Genomic DNA, 22,550 nt, shown 5'->3' on the forward strand with positions numbered 1-22,550 from the left:
GTGTATGTGTCTAAAGTTTCATCCTGCTAGGTTAAGCGGAAGTCTCCTTTAACTGTAACTTTATAACTTTAACGCACCATTGACATTGCATTGGTGCATGTGTGTGCTTTAAGCGCTGCACCCGAATCCCGCGGGCTTTTCCCGACTTCAGCATTGCTAGTCCCGACTGCTCCCAGCGATTCCCTAGGCCCTAGGCCTAACCACTGTTCGATTGGTATCTCTTATACCACTTTTTTAATATATGGTTTGCGTGGCCCTTGGGCCTCATCCATAATTGTGCAACTTTTATATGTTTAACTGTGCTTTTGTTTAAACGCTTGTGCCTCTGCACTCATAAAGAGTACAGAGGATTATTCTAGTAATAAATACATATATTTTTATACTATATAACTTGTGTGATGTCCTTTCATTTGATATTACAGGATTGTGATTGGTAAAACAGCTTGCTTAACACGACCTCTTGAGTTAAGCCTTTAAGGCTGCTTAGTCCATGCTACCCTTAGGATAGCTTGTCTATAAGGTTGACTTACAACCATCACCATAAGGGATTGTTTGGACTGATACAAGGTGCCCCCAGAATTGGGGACATCATATATCAGGCCAACTTCTCACATCCTTTCACTGGGAATCCCTTCATTAGGTATCCTAATAACTGCCTAAAATACGTTCATCAGCGCCACAAACTGGCGACCTATTACAAGGCAGAACTTTAAAACAAAAATATTAATAACTGTTTGAATATAAAACCAATTCTTTCTGAAAAAACTTTAATAAACAATACAAAGCAAGCTCAACAATTAAGTAGTGAATGTCGTACAGAGAATACTTTTTCTTTAAAAAAATTGAATGGAGGGCAGTTTGGGTGAAGCATGTAACTTTATGACAGTATGAAGGCATTTCCTGTTGGCAGACGAGGTCTCTTTCTACCACTTTGCACGTTTATTTTCTGTAAACAAGTTACCACTTCCTTTCAGCGTGCGATCACTTCCTTGTTGGGCCCCTTCTGTTCAGCAGTTGAGATGATTTATATTCGCTGTCTCTCCCTGCTATCCTGCACGGTTATTTTCCGTCGCCAGCTCCTCCTCCTCCTTTCTCCTCTTTCTGGGCTTTCTCTCCTTCCTCGTCACAGAGTGAGTACAACAACTGGATTTCCACTGCATGGTCGTCACCTTCGTGGCTGGAAGTAAAGATAAAAGACACTAGTGACTTGTCTTCCAGTCAGTAAGCTAAGCGGGGCTTTAAGTGGGTCGGGTCCTGCCGGTGCTCAGCACCGGCATTTCTAAAAAGCAGATTCCGAGACGGATCCCTATCGGGCTCTCAATTTTTTGCTCTCGCCCTCAAGGTGAAAAAAAATCATCTTAACTCTGCAGCAGTACCAACCTTTACTGACTTTGGGGTAACTTCAAAGAGACTCGTTATAGTCCTTTCACAGTCTCATCATTGCAGCAATGAAGCTTTTTCAATACTATATACAATGAAGCCATAGTTTTAGCTAATTTCTTGTACAACTAACCATTGGCTAAGCCAATAATTCTGGCTTGTTGTATGTATAATGTTACTTGTTGTATTATATATCTGGATGCAATGACAGAAGCAGCGAAATAGCAGACGGGTGGCACTCTATACTAAGCACAGGTTTTTAGCCGAGGTGTTTTTAAGTCACGCAATTACATCGGCCACGCCCCTTTTGGAGACCCCCCCCAGTTTTTTCATCCCACTTAAAGCCCTGAAGCTAAGATCAGGGGACTTCTGAAGAATCAACTCACGTGGCAGGTGTCTCCAGGATCATTGGAAGCCCATCGAAGCATGGCTCGTTCAGGATGTGACGGAAGCCATCTAGACCAATGTGACCCTGCCCAATGTTCTGGTGCCGATCCAGGTGGCAGCCCAGGGCACCTGCGTGGAGAGAGGCAGTACGGGAGTCATGACACACAATCAGAGAAGCAACCTCCTCCGTAGTCCTCCACCACTCAAGTCCTTCAACTGCAATTAAAGTAGCCTGTCAGTTGCAAAAAAGAGGCGAGTGTCTAAACTGCAGACTGTGAAAACACCAGACTCGAGTACTGGACCTTGTTTTCCGTCTTCATCCAAACGTCTGACTCTGAACACATCTCACTGCTGATATAACTAAGCCTCAGTTTCATTGACTGTCAAAATGTCAAGGCTTCCATGTGGGCGAACGCGAGTACTCCACTCTACGGAAGATTAGCCCTGCTGGCTCTCTGGGAATTCAGGCGTCCCTAGAGCTAATTCACAGAACTTTAGATAAATGTTGCTGCTCCCTCTGTGAAGGAGATCAGTAGAGTGGGTTTTGTATATGTTGTGAGATTACCTTAATGGTCTCAAGGAAACTAAGAATCCTTGCCCTCCAAGGATGAATTCAAATAGGTGATACTCAGTAAAAACTATTCTTAAAAGTCTCCATATTATTCTCAATTTACAGTATCAGATTGCGGCAGTAAACCCACCCAGTTTATACACAAAAGTGTTGCACACCAGATTGTTTTTCATACATTGCCTTGTTTGTATAATAAATGTGTGTTGTGGGGTAAAATATTCCGGTCTGACTCGCTGAGTTTCCTTGAATGTAATCACAGAACAATGGGATAACCCAAAATTATCAAGGGGGGCGTAGGAACATCCCACGCTGAATCTTGAGGAGCACCAATGGGCCTTGGCCTCAAAATGATCAAACGTTACTTCATTTTAAAGCTGAATATATCTTTATTCCAATTGTATCTTCATAGTTGTATATTTAAACATCATATAATCAACCGTAGATCTGTCATTGGTGTCGACATTTATGTTTCAATCCTTTATAAATCCCATAGTTAATCCCAATGCATTTCGGGACATAGAATCCCTTCATCAGGGGATCTATTGAGGAGATAAACATCGTATTAGGGCGGACATAAGAACAGGGCTCATCTAACACACATGTGACAAAGGAAAGAGAAAGTAAGTGCTCCGCGCAAAAGGTGTGGCGTCACAGACCAAAACCAGGTACTCACTATATAATCCATCCCAAATCGAGGTAGTGAAAACATGCAGGTAGTTAGAACTGATAAAAAACGTGTACAATAAGAAAAAAATGAAGGTCCTAGCATGCAACTGGAGCTACAGAAATCTTAACACGAGTGAAACGAAAATCGGATTGAATCTAACAGAAGTACCTGTTAGAATACCCTAGCGATAGTGAATGTGAAAACAAAGTCGCCGACGTGAATATTCGGGGGTGCAGGAGCCAACACAGAATCAGTAAACAATGTTACCGGCGTGAATAATCCCAAGTGCTCAGTGCGCGAAGATTCTGACGGACCCTAAAGTCCGATATAAAATGCCTAGTAGAACTCACCAAAGAGTCGGGCGTGTTGCTAGTGATCAAGCGTTTCCGCGTTCTGTGCGAGTAATGGCGTGCAGGGGCGGGTGATAATGTAAAAAACGGACTAACGAAAAAAAGACGAGCAAAATAAACAGTGACATAAAAAACGGACTCGGGGGAAAGTGGCATGCAAGGTGGTGGATGACTAGAAAACGGACCATTTAGAGAGGCTGAGACGCCTAACATAAACAAGGGACTTGACATAACAAAACTGTCGGGTAAATTTACAAGTGGACACAATTCAATCATGGTTCAATGAATGTAAATGATGTGGTTTAAACATTATGGAAGATAAAAGAGTATGATATATATACACAGTAAGAAACAAGTGTGTTAAACAAAAAATATACGAGGGTGGGGAACTGAAGATAAGGAAAGTTCAGAAAAGGGATGTAAAAAGTTGAAGAAAATAGTTAGGTGAAGATGAGCAAGATAGGTATATTAAACAAGTCCCTTGTTTATGTTAGGCGTCTCAGCCTCTCTAAATGGTCCGTTTTCTAGTCATCCACCACCTTGCATGCCACTTTCCCCCGAGTCCGTTTTTTATGTCACGGTTTATTTTGCTCGTCTTTTTTTCGTTAGTCCGTTTTTTACATTATCACCCGCCCCTGCACGCCATTACTCGCACAGAACGCGGAAACGCTTGATCACTAGCAACACGCCCGACTCTTTGGTGAGTTCTACTAGGCATTTTATATCGGACTTTAGGGTCCGTCAGAATCTTCGCGCACTGAGTACTTGGGATTATTCACGCCGGTAACATTGTTTACTGATTCTGTGTTGGCTCCTGCACCCCCGAATATTCACGTCGGCGACTTTGTTTTCACATTCACTATCGCTAGGGTATTCTAACAGGTACTTCTGTTAGATTCAATCCGATTTTCGTTTCACTCGTGTTAAGATTTCTGTAGCTCCAGTTGCATGCTAGGACCTTCATTTTTTTCTTATTGTACACGTTTTTTATCAGTTCTAACTACCTGCATGTTTTCACTACCTCGATTTGGGATGGATTATATAGTGAGTACCTGGTTTTGGTCTGTGACGCCACACCTTTTGCGCGGAGCACTTACTTTCTTTTTCCTTTGTCACATGTGTGTTAGATGAGCCCTGTTCTTATGTCCGCCCTAATACGATGTTTATCTCCTCAATAGATCCCCTGATGAAGGGATTCTATGTCCCGAAATGCATTGGGATTAACTATGGGATTTATAAAGGATTGAAACATAAATGTCGACACCAATGACAGCTCTACGGTTGATTATATGATGTTTAAATATACAACTATGAAGATACAATTGGAATAAAGATATATTCAGCTTTAAAATGAAGTAACGTTTGATAATTTTGAGGCCAAGGCCCATTGGTGCTCCTCAAGATTCAGCGTGGGATGTTCCTACGCCCCCCTTGATATTGTTTCCAAGTTATTCTCTTACCGGCCGGGAGAGAAACATTCTTGAGGCGCCCGGAAAAGTCAAGAAAAAGCTTATTGCGCTTTACTATTGGATTACATTCTAAACCCTACGGTGTGCCACACCACCATTTCGTTTATAACCCAAAATTAACCAGAAGGACCTGGGTAACTTATGGTACAGACAAACCATGGTCAGATTAGAAAAAGCAACAAGAGGCATAAGAGAACTGAAAATATCAAAAGATCTCCTCCCACTACATGGAAAAGAAGACCAATCCCATAGATTCAATCCACAGTTACAAGATTAGAGCAGCAGCCAAGATTTCAAAAACAGAAGATTAAGATGCATACACATAATTGCATTTCTGAAAGTTTAGTTAAATCATTTATAAGTCCGTCTCAAACAACATTGTTATTTGCACATAGTATCGAATACTATTAGCTCCACAAATAAATAGAAGCTATCAAAACCATCACCCAGCCCTACTCCCAATATTTAAGTTTGATCTATGTAGCAATCTTTCTCTTTTCAAATTTTCACTGTGAGCGTGTTGAGGAGCTGGTGTTAACATACAATCTAGTGCCATCTATGTCATAAACAGGTAAACCAGTCTTGTCCAAGCATGCAGTGAAGAAGCCATTTTGATATACCCGAAAGCATGTTCTGTCAAAACTACCCTACTTTATACCCTGAACCTTAAGATCGCATCTTCATCAGAGGTCTCAGGTGTTGATTATTTTAGAAACCTAAAACTTTATAATGTGCAACTTCTTTTGTGTGTGCTCTGAAAATGTCAAGGCAGCATACACGTCATATAATGACATGATTAGAATATTCCTCACTTCTGGAGAGGCCTCAATGGATTAGGATGAGCAACCCATTCCAAAGATGAAATTAAGTTATTTACCTGTAACTGTAGTTCTAAGTATTGGAATCTTTCATAGATTCACATGCTTGAATCATTCCCTGTCGTCGAGATAGGTGTCCCCGATACCATATAATAGTAATACAATGTTAAAGATGGAGCATGAAGGCCCTATGCCTTTCAATTTTGCAACATATCATACTTTATGTAAAAACAAGACCTAACTTATACTTTAGTCAATCAGGTTGCTTTGGCCTCTAGAACATTCCTAAGACTACATACTAGTAACTCTATAAAAGTCTACGGTCTACTGTTTGGCTATCAGTGTTATAGAAAACCTATTTATGACCCCTTATTAAGTATGATAGTTTGTTTGGTTATATCTAATACTGTTGGGGTCAATTTAGTTTTTGTAGATTTTTAATGTTTGCTCCTATATTTGGAGCTGTGCCTCTCGATCTTCATTTTTTTTTCAAAAAGGCAGGGGCGGAGGAACTGAGAGTGGTCTTTAGCCAGTCACCCTCACCCTTTTGCTTAATTGTTTCAAGCAAGCCGGGCCGAAGACGGCTGAAATGCCAGAAACCGGTCCCCGGTAGCTTGTTTCCTTCCCAGTGAAAGAATTGGCTTGGTAGTTTGGTTTGCCCTGTTCCCATGATACACTGGGCCAGGGACAGACTAATTTGTATATAGCCAGGTTCTGAGCTGGGATGGTGCAGTGAGCTAAAAAACGGTGTTGGATTAAGCCCTGATCTCTTGACTGGGTGAGAGTATTCTGCTTAATTCAGAAACTCTGTCCATCACCACCCCCTGTTGTTTCATTATTTTGTCCACCATAAGCGTGGAAGGGTATACTCAGACGTGAGTCCCTTGCTCATTGCACCATCAGGATTCAAGCAAGCCAGGCCGAAGACGGCTGAAATGCCAGAAACCGGTCCCCGGTAGCTTGTTTCCTTCCCAGTGAAAGAATTGGCTTGGTAGTTTGGTTTGCCCTGTTCACATGATACACTGAGCCAGGGACAGACTAATTTGCATATAGCCAGGTTCTGAGCTTGGATGGTGCAGTGAGCTAAAAAACGGTGTTGGATTAAGCCCTGATCTCTTGACTGGGTGAGAGTATTCTGCTTAATTCAGAAACTCTGTCCATCACCACCCCCTGTTTAATTATTTTGTCCACCATAAGCGTGGAAGGGTATACTCAGACGTGAGTCCCTTGCTCATTGCACCATCAGGATTCAAGCAAGCCGGGCCGAAGACGGCTGAAATGCCAGAAACCGGTCCCCGGTAGCTTGTTTCCTTCCCAGTGAAATAATTGGCTTGGTAGTTTGGTTTGCCCTGTTCCCATAATATACTGGGCCAGGGACAGACTAATTTGCATATAGCCAGGTTCTGAGCTGGGATGGTGCAGTGAGCTAAAAAACGGTGTTGGATTAAGCCCTGATCTCTTGACTGGGTGAGAGTATTCTGCTTAATTCAGAAACTCTGTCCATCACCACCCCCTGTTGTTTAATTAAAACTAAATTATGTCGTCACTAAAAATCTTATCAATAAATATATGTGGCTTGAATGATGTAAACAAACGACAGAATGTAGCCATCTGGCTTCAATCTACAGGGGCAAGTATAATATGCTTACAAGAAACCCATATTGAGGCCTCTCAAACGCACTTTTTAAAATCACTTGGGTTTAAGCTTGTGTGTGCTACCACTCAAGGTGTTAGTACTAAGGGGGTGGCTATTTTGTTCAAGGGCCAGGGACATACGTTCCTGAAAAGTAAAGTTGATAAAAATGGGCGTTGGGCAATAGCTGTACGACAAGATACAGACGGCAGGAAAATGATGATCTGCACCCTTTATGGTAGCAATGAAGATGATCCCCCCAGTATCAATGACATTTCTAATGAACTTGCACATTGGCCATTACCGGTTGTGCTTTGTGGTGATTTCAATATAAATTTGCCTTATGATTGGTCATCTAAAGATCTCTGGGTTTATAAGGGTCGCAAACCAAAGGTATTCAAGGCAGTTAAAGATCTATGTTGTATGCATGGACTGGTTGATGGATGGCAATCCACCTCACAACATCCTCATGACACTGGCTATACATTCTATTCATATCCACATCACACATATGCCAGAATAGATTTTTTCTTTCAATCCAACTCCTTAAAAACTAAAAGTAAAATTAATAAACTCCCAAAAATTCTCTCTGATCACAACCCATTAATGTGTATAGTGAGCATATGCCCAATCGAAAAGGGAGCAAGAACATGGACTTTTGAAAAAACTGTTACATGATCCATCTTATTGCTCACACATGCGAGATTGGATCCCTAACTTCATACAGGATAATATGGGAAGCACAGGAATAGATGTGGTCTGGGATGCTCTAAAGGCAGGGATACGGGGGGAAACATTACAATACTCCGTAAGATCAAATCGTATAACTCAAATTAAGTCTCAGACTCAACAAGAAGAACTCAGACAGGCGGAAGAGGGCTTAATTCAGGCTATAAAAGCGCATGCCGGGATAGAAATAATTGAAAGATACCAAATTCAAGTAGCAATAGCCAGGGCAGCTATTATTGATGTTATTACAGCTAAAGCTGTAAAGAGAGCTACAGCTAATCGGGAGATGGTGTACGAGGTAAACAAACTAGTTGGGCATCAACTTGCAGTTCGTATGCGTCAACTAGAGACTACCAATTCAATTTAGGAGATATCAGATCCAATAAAAGGTGTAGTTACTAACCCCGAAGACATAAAGGAAGCCTTCTTTCAATTTTATAGCTCATTATATACGGAGGGCGGTGAAGATAATATAGAAAAAACGACAAAGGAGTATCTAGATTTTCTAAATCCTACTATTTTTTGTGAATCGGATCAAACGGAATTAATGGAAGATCCTAATTTGGAAGAAATTCAACAAATAATTAAGAATTTACCTAAGGGTAAGGCGACAGGATTAGACAGTCTACCGTCTGAATTTTTTTTAACTTTCTTGACCAAACTTCAACACATAATGGTGACATTATTTGGTTATATTTTCAGTGGGGGAACTCCACCTAAATCCAGGTCTAGTGCAAAAATTATAATATTCCCTAAGAAAAACAACCCCCCGGAACAATTAGACTCATATAGACCAATTACCTTGATTAATGCGGACTCCAAAATTTACTCCAAATTATTAGCAAATCGTTTGGCCCCAATTATTCATAAAGTTATAGCTAATTACCAACATGGTTTTATCCCAGGAAGATCTACTACTGATCACGTACATAGAGTAATTACACTGGTTGATCAATCAAGAATTTCAGGAGACCCTATGGCCCTCGTACTTTTAGATGCTGAGAAGGCATTTGATAGGGTCTCCTGGAAGTTCCTTTGGGCAGCTTTGAAGAGGGTTGGGATTCCCCCAAGTTTCAATAAGGCCATACAACAATTATATGTCAACCCGGCCGCCATGGTTTCGGTTAATGGCAGTCTTACTAAGCCTTTTAAGATATCTAGGGGAACAAGACAAGGTTGTCCTTGTTCTCCTCTGTTATTTGCCTTGTATCTAGATCCCTTTATACAAAGACTGGAAAAGAATAGGGAGATAGAACCAATTCTATCACAAGATATCTCTACTAAAATTTTAGGCTACGCAGATGACATCGCAATCGTCACTAGGAACCCAGCATCAACTATGCTTGCTATCGTTGATGAGGCTACCAAATTTGGAGCTATTGCCGGATACGCCCTTAATCAAGGTAAAACCCAAATTGTGATTAATGAAAATGTGGTTTTTGCTGATTCTAGAGTTACACCGAACGCTACTTTCTTGGGGATATCTATTACTGCAAAACTAGAAGATCTGGTCGATATCATGTAAAGGACTATGCAAAAAGACCTCCACAGACTTGATAACCTACATCTTTCCTTGATTGGTAGAGTGAATGCCATAAAGATGGTCTTCTTCCCTAAATTGCTGTATTTATTTAGAGCAATTTGCCTAGAATTCCCGGATTCCTGTTTAAAATCTATGGAACGTACTTTTTCAAGTTTTATATGGTCATATTCCCAACCAAGACGGGCACTAAAATTCCTCACATTACCTAAGGAACGGGGGGGTCTAGCCTTACCAAATTTGCGATTTTATTATTGGGCTGTAACCCTTATCAATAGTCAAGAGCTCCTTCAAACTGAATCAACAAGTGAATTATCTTCGGGTGAACAAGTAACTATTTATAAATTAATGATAGGTGAAAAAAGTTTAGGATATTTATTAACCCTGGGCAAAGCACTACGCTACGCTTGCGTAGTTTGCGAAGTTTGAGCAACTTCGTACTACGCGAGCTGCACATAGCACAGTGCGAACTTGCGTAGTGCAGCAGTCATTTTTTGCTTGTTCGCGGTCCTCAACGTCATTTTCGCAACTGCGAGCAAGTAAAATGACATCCCGGAGAGATTCTCAACGCGGGGAGGTCAGGTTTCTCATTGAGAGTGGTTGCGCCTGCTCGCGACCGCTCGCAATGATAAACTACCAGTTCGCGTTGAGAAAGCTGCCGCTCGAGTAAAAATCTACTCGAGCAGCAGAAAACTAGAGCTCGCACTGTGGAAGATGCCGTTTTCAATAATTGCACAGTGCCGGATGCTTGTCTGCACTGTGCAATCATTGAAAACGCATCTTGCACAGTGCAAACATGCTTCTACGCAGCTCACGTAGTGCTACGTGAAGTTCGCGTAGTGCGAAGTGCACTTCGCGTAGCTTCGCGTAGCGCTACTTCGCAAACTACGCCCACCCTTAATATTTATGGTGTCATCTACATGACAGCTATCACAAAAAAGTAAAATTTAAGCTGCTTCTACACTCATTTAAAATTGTGCAAAAAATAAGGAAAATGATGGATATCGGGCGAGTTTCATACTATACACTTTTTAAAGATAATTTAGATCTGCCTGAAATATTTAGGGATAACTGTATGAAGAAATGGGAAGCAGCTGGAATTACATATTTCGGCAATCTCTGCTCTTCTACGAGGCTTCTCACATTCGAGGAACTTAGATTGAAATATCAAATGAATAACCGAGATTTCTTTAAATATTTACAAATCCGGGATTATATCACTAGAAGAAATCTTAGTGGAATTATTTGCAATAAATGTGAGCTATTTGAGGCACTGTCGTCCAGAAAAGGAAACACTATTAGTGAAATATATACTCTATTATTTAATTCGGCACCTGATGATATAGGAAAGATAGCCTCGAAATGGGAAAACAAAATTGGTATATCGCCCGAAGAATTTGATAGAACAATGGTTATGTCACAAACTTATCTTTTATCCACCAAATTACAGACGCAATTTGATAAAACTTGCTTTATGCTGTATTATACTCCGGATAAAATTGCAAAATGGGACCCCGGTAAAGGAACATATTGTCCCCGTTGCCATACTCCAAATGCAGACTGTGTACATATATTCTCCACATGCGTCGGCCTATCCCAACTGAAACTTGATATTGAGAGGTTTATCTCTGCGGTGGTGAAAAATCCCAACAACCTAACTATTGAAATGATGCTTCTAGATGCAACGGACCCTAACTGGAAAGGACAAGGGGTGGAATTTATATTTATCTCAATGGCTGTTTTTAGGATGTGTATTGTATCGGCCTGGTTAGACGAATTTGCTCCTTCATTCCAGCAATGGTTCGCTAGATTACTTGCCGCATTTAAACTGGAAATTGCAATTTATAAAGGGAAAGGTAGAAGGAAACGCACTGTTGGCTTGAAAATTTGGGCTCCGTTACAGGAATGGTGTGATATACAAAGTAATATTAATTTGTGATCCTGTAAACCCAATTTCGTTTCATTTGTGTCACTGTTATTGAAGAATATTTGCGGTATAACTCTTAAACAAGGCAGAAATTTGACTGACGATTTCGCGAGTGCATTTGCATTCGAATTCTTTTTTTTGTGTGTTTTCTATTATTAATGTGTTTCTTTAGATTTAGCGTGGAATAATATGACATAGGGCTGTTATGTGATTGATTAATCCGATGTGGTACTAAGTTTGTGTTTTTTTTTTTCAAATGTGCCAGACTATGGGGTGGGGGGGTTAGGGGGTTAAAGTGCATAGTATCAATGTAATTGTATGTATCCTATGATTATACAAAAAACCAATAAAAAAAAAGATTTATAAAAAAAATAAAAAATAAAATAAAAATAGAACATTCCTAAGAGAAGCTCTAGTCCCACAGATATTCCATAGCACGAGTGCTGGAGAACCACTTAAAGGAGAGAAAGGTGAGCTTCTCAGGGGAGTAGGGTCGGTTACATGTGAATGTATGAAAGACTCCAATACTGGAGAACTACAGTTACAAGTAAGTAACTTATTTTCTTACTCCAGTATTGGAACTTTCATAGATTAAGATGCTTGAATCAGAGTATAAAGCAGTAGTGAGGCACATTGAATTGTGATTTGTTAGGAATACCATTCTATAAAGATATTCCTTTTATACAGAATAAACAAAGACATTAACATGAACATCTCATAATATTTAGCTGAAAGTATGACATTTTGGTATGCTGTAAAGACAGAAAAGACATCATATTATAGGCAATGTGCGGAACTAGCAATGGGTTGGTGGGAAGAAAGAGGTAGATCACCTTTACTGGTAAAGATGTCTTCGAACTACTTGGCCCTACTGCTACATCCCCTTGAGGAGTCAAATCCAGGCAGTAGTATTGCCTAAAGATATGTATATTCTTCCAGGAAGCTGCTCTGCAAATATCCTGGAGTGGCAGACCAGCAAACAGTGCTGTTGACGTTGAAATAGTCCTGGTAGAGCGAGCCTGTACAGAAGTTTGTAATTACGTTCCTGATGCTTGGTGACAAAAGTTAATTGAGGCAGATAGCTGTGCTCTGTTTGATAAGTGGTTTCCCCTTCCGTTGTACACTGTAAGCTGCAATCAACTGGTTATACTTAGGAAAGCTCTTGGTCCCGTCTATGTAGAGCTTGATGCACCTCTTGCTGTCCAAAGAGTGAAAAGCCCTTTCAGCCTGTGTTGAGGGGGTTTGGAAAGAAAGTCTTCAATATCAGCGGTTCATTAAGGTGGAAGTCTGAAGAGACTTTAGGGATACATTTTGGGTTTGATTGCAGAATTATCTTGTTCTCTCTAAATTGTAGGAAGGGTTCTTGAATAATGAGGGCTTGGATCTCACTGACCTGTCTGGCAGATGTCACGGCTACAAGAAGAGCAACTTTCCAGGACAGGTACTTTAAACTTGCTCTGTGACTAGGCTCAAATGGGTGCTTCATGAGCTGTGATAGCACAGTGTTCAGATGCCAAGATGGATGAGGAGGTCTACCAGGAGGGAAGACCCTAAATAAGCTTTTGAGGAACTAATTGATTATTCAGAAAGACCATAATGAGGGTGACATGGGTGATCGTCTGAATCGAGAAAAGGCCGCCAGGTGAACTCTTATGGATGCAGGAGCTAAATATGAATGTGCCAATTGCAATAGGTATGGTAATATCTGTTCAAGAGAGGAAGACAGGGGATGTATCCACTCCTGTTGACACCATACACAAAATCTCTTCCACTTATGAGAATACGTTTTGTTAGTGCTGTCCGCTCTGGCCCTGGAAATTATCTCCCTACATTCAGGAGGGATGTCCAGATGGGCAAATTCATTGTGCTCATGAGCCAAGTTGATAAGTGAAGAGACTCAGGATTCGGTGCAGGACCAGGCCATCACTTATCGTCAGAAGATAAGGTGAGACCTTCAAATGGATGTGAGGTTTCTCCGACAGCAGGAGGAGTTCTTCAACCAATGTGGCAAGGCCACTTTGAAGCTATCAGTATCATTCGGCAAGGTTCAATCTTCATCTTCTTGAGAACCTTTGAAATCAGCAAACAGGCGGGAAGATGTAAGCAAAGTTTCCGGACCTTGCCATCGAAAATGCATATCCGCATGATTTTGGATGGTGATGCCAGCTTACAAAGAATCAGCATTTGGTGTTCTGTGGGTTCGCAAAGAGGTTGAGATTGGGTGTCTCCCACTGTGAGAATATGTGGTGGACCATTTCCTGTTCCATTTCCCACTCATGGCAATATGAGTCTTCTGAGAGTGTCCGTTATCTCATTTTGTGTTTTTTCTCTCTCTCTCGCTCTCCCTCTGTCTCTCTCTCCCTCTGTATCTCTCTCCCCCTCTCTCTCTCTCTCCCTCTCTCTCTCTCTCTCTCTCTCTCTCTCTCTCTCCCTCACTCCCTCCCTCCCGAAGAGATCTTGTACCTCCATGTTTGTTTATGTAGTGCATTGATGTTGTACTGGCCGTTTGTATGAGAGCCTTCAAGTTCTTTATCTTGGGCAGAGGAAAGACTGCAAGGCCAGATGTGCTGTCTTTAGTTCGAGCAGATTGATGTGACAATGCTGAGATGCTTCTGCCATTTGCTGCTGACCTGTAGGCTTGAAGGTATGCTCCACATCCCTCCAAGAACGCATCAGTGGTAATGGCCAACAGAGAGGGTTGAACTAGGAATGAAAGGCCGCCTGAGAGGTGCATCTGCTGAGTCCACCAAGCTAGGGCTTGGACCGTGGCTGGAGTGACTTTGATGAGATCAAACAAACCTATCTATTGGAGGTCTAGTTTTTCCTGGAGGGGTCACATCCTTAGCCAGCAGAATTAGAGGCATGCATGATGACATCATCCCTAAAAATGACTTGTAGAGGCTTACTGAAAGAGACTCTTTTTTCTAAATGGACTTAGCCAATGTTATCAGCTTTACTTGTCTTTTTGATGTGGGGCAGGATTTGTTGATTAAAGTCAGGGTATTGGAATTATGCGGCTGCAATGATCTTTTTGCATTGTTATAGATTTGCCGCATTTGTCAAATAATCCATCATCTGCCGTATAATCTGCAGGTTTTAACAAAAAAATGTTTTTAGATCAAATTGTTCAAAAGTTATTAAAAATGCAGTGACGTGCTGCCGTGCACAGAAAGGCCCTTTGGAAAGCTGTACTGGTCACATTTTTGTTGCTTATTGCTGTATTTGGCTAATAAAATTGTATTAATTGTAGCGCCAGGGCGCCCTTGGGTATAAGCGCGCTTTATAAGCTCCTAAATAAATAAATAAATATCAATATGGGGTAACCAATGCCTGAACGGTGTTACCAAGTTAAAAAAAATACAGAATAATAACGTAATACTATTACAAAATGTGCTGCATAGTACAGGATAATTTACCTTTCCTTGCCGCATAATTCACTGAACCCTGCAGCATAATTTGGCCCTCTTCTACCACATAATTCCAGTGTTCCAGATTATAGTATCTAGTGTTGTTTCCAAAAAGGTTATATTGCTTGATGGTTATGGGATTGACTTTTTCAAATTCAGAATGAGACCTTGCTCTTTGAACAGGGCTATGCAAGCGTTTGTTGATTTTTGAGCTGCTTTGACTGGACTGCGCCTTGATGAGCCAGTCGTTTAAGTATGGGAAAACCTGGTGTTTTTGTTTCCTTACAAAGGCTGTTACCAAAGCCAGACATTTTGTAAATATCCTGGGGGCTAACTTCAGACCAAAGCGATGACCCCTGAACTGATAGTGGCTGCTGGCTACTGTGAACCCTAGGAATCTCTAATGGGAACGATGGATGGGGATGTGAAAATATGAATCCTGCAGGTTGAGAGTTGACATATAATCTCCATGGTTTAGACGTAGGAGAATATCTTGTAACATTACCATGCAGAATGATTGTTTTTGAGGTTTGTGTTGAAATCTTTGAGGTCGAGGATAGGCCGCCATTCCTACCATGTTTGGCGAATCAGGAAGAAACGGCAATAGAATCCCTTCTCTTGTTGCAAAAGAGGGACCCACTCTATCACTTCCTTCCAAAACTTAGCCTTAATCTCCAACTTGAGCAGTTGTAGATGTTTGGGAATGAAGATGTGAGGTGGGTTTAATGGCGGCTTCTGAATGAATTCTAGGGTGTAGCCGAATTGAACAAAGTCTAGGACCAATCCATTGGTCCGAAGTTATCTCTTGCCAACGTTAGATGAACTGGGATATTCTTCCTCCTAGTCTGAATGGTGAGGAGATAGGGACAGCCAGAGCCTTTGACAGGTCATTGGCGACACCCTGTGTCCTTACCCAGATGTGTTGCTCTTCCTCTAGGTGCAGGTCTGTTGTAGGCCGCTTGAGGTGGTTGTCTCTGGGAATATTGCAAATAAAAGTGCTGTGAGGTAGATGTGTAGGATGGAGGGATTATGTTACTTCCCCAGTAAGGATCTGTTCTTGTCATGCAAAGATGTAGATTCGCATGCTTTCCACACTCCTGCCATCTAGTGTTGGTTTTGGATGTTTGCAAGTTGTTTTTCTTCGAAGAAGTCTTTCTAGTCACAAGGTAAGGTGACTCCTCCTTTAGATGATAGTGCCTATGGGCATTGACTCCGTTGTTGCATTATTTTCCCGCAAGAGGGTGAGAATGGAGTGAGTGTAGTAAAGAGATGTCCATGTGTATGTAATGTAAATAATGAGAACTGCAACAACTACAGGTGTCCGGGGAGGTAGGATGGCGTAAGTGAATCTACAGCTCTACATGCCAAGAATAGATGCTTACTGGGTAAGTAACATAGTCCATCTGAGGTATGTGTGCTGTAGCTACACATGCTTTACATAGACTTTATAGCAGTATTCTTCCAAAGCGGTGGCTAACCAGTAGATGTGGCAGTTGTCTGAAAACGTGTCTTTGGCACTGCTTGCCCTACATTGGCTGGTTGGTGTGCTTGTTGTATTTCTATCTAGGACCCTAATTCGATATTCCCGATTCATGCCCTTGTGCGGTTATAATCAATAATATCCTTACAAAGGCATAAGAATCATATCCATATTCAGTAATAGCCCATGCAGTCCAAAGCACAGCACGGCTACTCCCATCGACTCCTAGAAAGCACAACGCGTTCTTTAAACAAACCAAGCCTCCAGCAGCCCGGGAAATTCCCCCCCTGCTTTTGTTTTGATTGTACAAGAACTCCTGCAGTCCAGCAAGAACTGTTAGTTCTTAGTGACGTCTTATGTCCAACCTTACGTCAAACCCGGCCCCTTTCAGGTATAAAATACCAACGGTTGCCTTAAGCAAACACACGGTGGTTTGGAGCAGAGCGGCTATCTACTTGCCCGAGAGCCCAGCTGATGCGAGAGCCCACGGAAGCCGCCCCTCCTCTTTGACGCGCTGGAGAAGCTACTTTTTCTCACGCCGAGAAAATCCAGCTCCGGTGTTCCCGAGTCACCCTTGCGGGTTGCTGGGAGATCGAGTCCTGAAGAAAGAGATACCAGACCTCCCACATTCTATTACTAAGGTACGGAGCTGACTAAACCCTTAAGAGAATTCTTGATTCAGATTATTGGCAAAAACAATCTTAACCAACTTAACTTAAACTGCTACTTACTTACTCCTTCCCAAGTATTAGGCTTAGGTCAGGTACATCGGGGTAGGCGTAGTTAGAAGCACCAGTTGAGTACGTTAGTCAATGGTTTTATGTATGTATATATATTTTATCTATTTTAAGTATCATATGGCTAAGAAACCATATCTATGCTTTTACAGTATTATTTCGTAATACTACTTTTACTGTACGCACTTTACTTCATAATAAGTATTGCAAATGTGGCAATTCATTTCTCTTGCATGAGAAAGAAGACTGCTCAATAAAATAACACCTTTTTATTGAAAACGCCTATTTCTCTATTTCTCTGCACTCTGGTGAAACTAAGTATGCACGGTTGACTGAGTGAAATAGCTGCCTATTGTTTTCACACGACTCTAGAGATACACTCTTTATTCTGAGGGAGCAAAGTTGTCATGTGTATGCGGTTCTCAGAAGCTGAATCCCTTCTTGTCTAAATCAGGGAAGTTAACCCCTCCCTATTCATTCGAGAAAGTTTCTAGTGACCTCTGAGTTAGCTGGCAAACCTGAAGTAAGTCTAACATAGTCAGTAGAGACCTAGATGACCTCAGTCCTACGTCTACACTGCTGTTTATGTTATTCCAATGCGCAGAGCCTATTGGGAAAATAGGAACTACACTACATGGCGCCCAACGTTTGGTAAGGCGATAATCTAACGCAAGACACTAGAGTAACTCAGTCGTGCTTGTTCACACAGAACCCTTTCTCCGTAAAAACTCCAAAAGACGTCTGGAGTGGGTGAAAGGTTAATATCCGCCGGAACTTAGTAGGAAGAGATTCCTATGTATTAATTTTGGTTTTGTCAACGTTAAAGGATACAGTGTTCCAAAAATATTGTGCACCTAATCTTTGTTTCCTTGAAACTTGATCTGCAGCAAAAAACTCTCATAAAACAATGTCAGCACATGGCGACAACAACGAAACCGGTGATGTCACAGTAAATGTGAATCAACCAGGTGCAGATCTTACAGGGTTTAATGATAACGAACAAGATGCAATCAGCATCCCGGAAAACGTAAGAAGAGCTATAACTCTTAAACTTATAAAAACGGACTGACATCACGTGGTGGTACAGTCATATTCGTGGTATAGGCCCATGAATATCGGCAGACAGAGGTATTCTATTCATGGATACACTTTCCAGCAGCAAAATCTATAACAAAAGAATTCCACTATTACAAAATAGAGGAACCTTCGGATATATATACTCCTTTCGAGGACGTTGAAATCCCACTAAATTACCAAGAGCACCTGCTCTGGTTTAATGGCGCCCTAAAACATAATAATCACATCAGCAGGCACTTTCCGCTAGGTAGACTGGAAGCAACGTGGCCGGTTCTAGCCAGTTACACAACACACCCAGACATCGAAACAATGTCAAGCGAAGACCTCCTAGTTAAACTGAAAGAATTAACGAAGGCATACAGAGAATTAGTTCAACTAGCAGCATCTGTGGCGATCCACTAGAAATTGAAGGAGACCGATATAGCAGAACAGCCATCTGAACGTACCAGAATCATAGAAAAATCATATGAAGAACTAGGGAGAGATAGTTTGGGTGGGAAACCGGTAAAACCCCAACTAACTGAAAATCCTGAAAAAACTTTTATTAAAAATAATCTGAATACTCCAAAAAGGAGCTGGGAGGGTAATAAACAGTCCACTCCCAGGGAAAAACGATTCCAGTCCAGAGGAAGGTCTCCTCAAAGGAGAGAAAAATCTCCAGACCGAGGAAACGAGTCTCCCCAAAGGGAACCCTCTGAAAAAAGATACAACCTTAGAGATAGGGAAAAATTGAGAAAAGCTGATAGATATCAAGATATTGACACATGTCCCTCTCGATCACTCTCACTCAATCTTTCTCGATCTTCCTCACAGAAATCGGAAAGGAGAGGACGATCAGAACACAGAGAAGAGCACATCAAGTCCAAAGACAAGGAACCTGCTCATCAAAGTAATAAATCACAATATCCCAGAAAGAAGGTAGCAAGTATTAAGATTAAACATGCCGAGGATTCTGAGGACACAGCTGAAAAACGGAGAGTGGGCTCAGACAATGTTAGACAGCGCAGCCGAAGTGACCATAGCTCGCAAAATCCTGATGAATCATCTGGAGACAGTGGACACGAATGAATACATTCAGGTGGAAACTGCAGATACCAGGGTTAGCAAACCCCATAAAATACACGAAATAACATTACGTATAGAGGGGGACAAGACGAGGAAAGTAAGGGGTCTCTTTTGGGATAACCTTTTGAAAGGCTATTACATCCTGTTAGCTGAAAAAGACTGGCCACCCGAGTTTGTCAGGGAGTGCCCTCATGGCGAATAAATAATTATGCCTGCCTTCTCTAATCAAATACAATTCATACAAAGTATACACTTGCATGAAAATGGGCAGTAGCCCAAGCTTCAGCTTTATATAAAAACCATGTAGGATGGGATGAGGACTCACCTCACCACAAAATCCAGTTACAAAAGCAACCCACTGCACAAAGGGACTACCCAGTTAAACAAGAAGCTAAAAAGCAAGTCAAGGAGATTTTAGATCAACTTGAATTTCAAGGGGTGATTGAAACATGCACCTCACAAATAAACAATCCTTTGTTTCCTGTCTCCAAACCAGACGATTCATATTGTTTAGTTTTGGACTACAGACATCTTAACTCTTGTTGTAAAACATTTGCAGTACAAAACTCACACAGTGCAGCACTAATGAATAACATTGTGCGCAAAAAATATAAAACGACATTAGATATCTCTAATGGATTCTTTTGTCAAAACATTGCACCTGAACGCAGGTATTTGACCGCTTTCTCAATAATGGGGTCACAAAAACACTTCTGTCGACTCCCACAGGGATTCAAGAATAGCCCAGGATTATTCTCAGCAAGGGTAACATAGTTACTACAAATATACAACGATGAGGCATTATCCTACGTCGATGCCATCTACCTCACAGATGATGACCTAGAGACTCACTTAAAAAGAGTGAACACCATAATACTTGGGTTCGCTTCAGAGGGTTACGAATTCAACTTTAAAAAGTCACGAATTGCCCATCTAACAGTCCTATTTTTAGGATATGAATTATCAAGTGAAGGCAAGAGCCTGGCAGACAATTTCTTAGAGAAATGTGCTGTACTCCAAGCACCAAAAACGCGGAAGAATTTACAATCAATACTAGGTTTCCTGAATTTCGGAAGAACATACATACTAAATTATGCAGAGAGAGTTAAACCTCTCTATGAATTAATAAGACCTGATTTCAAACTAATAAATTGGACTCAGAAACACACAGAAATTTTAAGATCACTACAAACAGACATGTTAACTAAAACAAAATTGCCAACACGTGAAAACACACGCAATCTTGTAATCCGAGTCATCCCAGGAAGATGCGGATTCACATACCTGACCTCTAATGAGGGAGAAACTGTACCTATAGCTTACAAATCACATTTGTACACTAAAGCTGAAATGAAATCCAGTTCTACAGACAAAATTCTGTTAGCGGTTCAAACTGCTGTAGCAAAAGAAAGAGCCCAAGCCCAAGGCAGAAGGATAACTGTTTTACAGCAGAATCAGCCCTTGAGGCATTAACGTGCACACGCAATTTAAATGCTATGGCATTAAATCCAGAATGGATACAATGGGAAAATTCTCTTGCTGCAGAAGACGTGAAATACTATTTTGATGTGAAACTGAAGAAACTAGAGGATCTAGAGTACGAACAAGAATATCCTCTGCCAATCGAAATTCTGCCTCTAGAAAAGTACACTTGTGTAATCTACATGGACAGATTTGCACAACACTACAATGTAGTGGAAAAAATCGTACAAAGCAGCGTGCGCGATTGTTAAAGGTCGCTGGCGCTCTGGTAAATTCAGACCGATGATTACCAAAACTGAATCAATCAGAAACTGTTCAGCTGAACGAGCTGAAATAAGATCTTTAAAGATGGCGCTTGAAAATGCTGATCGTGAATTCCCGACACTAATAGTGTGCGATTCGCATTTCTGCGTCAAGTCTTACAACAGTGACATGCAGACATGGAGTAAAAACGGTTACAAAGATGACACAGGTACCACAATAAAGCATAAATCGCTTTGGGAACAAGTAGTTCTTTTAAAGAAAGAACTACAGAAGACTCGAGTCATCAACGTGATGGCATTCACGTTGCAGGGAATTCATTGGCTAACACAGCCACAGCGGAAGCGGTTCAACCGAATTCCGTAGCCACTGAAAAGCGTTCAGAAAAACATATTGATGGAGAAACCACGCTGGCAGTAAAAGCCTCATTAAAAGGAAATTATGCAGCATTACCTCTCAACTATCCACTCAGTAATACATACATAATTGATGCAAACTCCGTTCCGTTTGCTCAAATCCCTGGAGTGGGGGATAGAGTATTTCCAAACACTAACCAGAGAGTTTTCTTGATTGAAAACGCACACATGGGACTGGGTCCGAGGCACCAACAGATCTTGAAATCCTTAATAGAATTACAATCAGAGTACTGGTGGCCGAGAATGAGCGTGCACATTTACAAATTTGCAATGGATAGTCCAGACTGCAACAGAGATTGCAGCTGTGAACCGGACCAGGATACTGCCCGGACATCTTTGTTAGAAAGCTTCAGGCATTCTATGATACAGAAACCCAACCAGAGAAATGCGTCCCAATAATTATTAAGACAAATTAACTTGATTATGTAGACCAGCAGCATTCGGCTGATGCCAGAACTGTTATAAAAAGATTTGCGAGTCTTTATTGGCATATACGCAATTGGCATGCTACATTCTGATCAGGGTCCTGCGTTTAGCTCTTGAGCTTACAAAGAGGCCATGAACAGCATGGGCATCGCATTGGGGTACTCTTCTCCCTTCCATCCTGAGGGAAATGCGGTAGTGGAAAGAAAAAACCAGGACATAAAGCAATCTATAACGGCGAGGGTATTAGGTTCGGGTGATGGGTGGGTCAAACATTTAACAAGTGTCGAACGTAGTCTTAATAATCTGCCAAGAAATTCTCTCAAAGGTCTCACTCCATACGAACTATTGTTCGGTACTAGAATGCTAATTCAGGATCTTGACTGTCACACTTTAGTGGTAGAAGAAAAATGCTTTGATATCAAAGACCGTTTGGCTGTTTTACAGGATCTAAATGAAACAAGAAAAAGCCTGAGTAACATAAAATTGAAACAACAGCCGACAACCACTGAAGAAAAATCACTTGTCCCAGCAAGACTTGTCTGGATTCCAAAGATTGGGGATCTGGTCAGAGAGAAGATCGCGGTGAAGAAGGAATTTGGGCCTTCTTACAGAACAGCTGTACCTGTCTTAGCCATTAGCGGAACGAGATCAGTTGTACTACCACCCCTTGCTGGTAAAAAGGAGAACCTAGTTGTATCAATTGTCCTGGTAAAACCACAATCATGTGG

General features: G+C 41.3%; 1 protein-coding gene across 1 annotated transcript in view; it reads right to left on the reverse strand.

Moving 5' to 3' along the window:
* Positions 1–753: 753 nt before the first annotated feature.
* LOC147748602 (uncharacterized) overlaps positions 754–22,550 on the reverse strand; it is a 555,404-nt gene continuing 533,607 nt past the window's right edge. Inside the window, exons 9-10 of the mRNA XM_086936465.1 lie at positions 1,767–1,896; positions 754–1,177 (exon numbers count right to left, since the gene is read on the reverse strand). Of these exons, the coding sequence (XP_086792591.1) occupies positions 1,060–1,177; positions 1,767–1,896 (248 nt within the window). The 3' untranslated portion in view covers positions 754–1,059. The remainder of the gene's footprint in view (positions 1,178–1,766; positions 1,897–22,550) is intronic.

Source organism: Lissotriton vulgaris, chromosome 1_1 (assembly GCF_964263255.1).
Source record: "Lissotriton vulgaris chromosome 1_1, aLisVul1.2, whole genome shotgun sequence".
NCBI lineage: Eukaryota > Metazoa > Chordata > Amphibia > Caudata > Salamandridae > Lissotriton > Lissotriton vulgaris.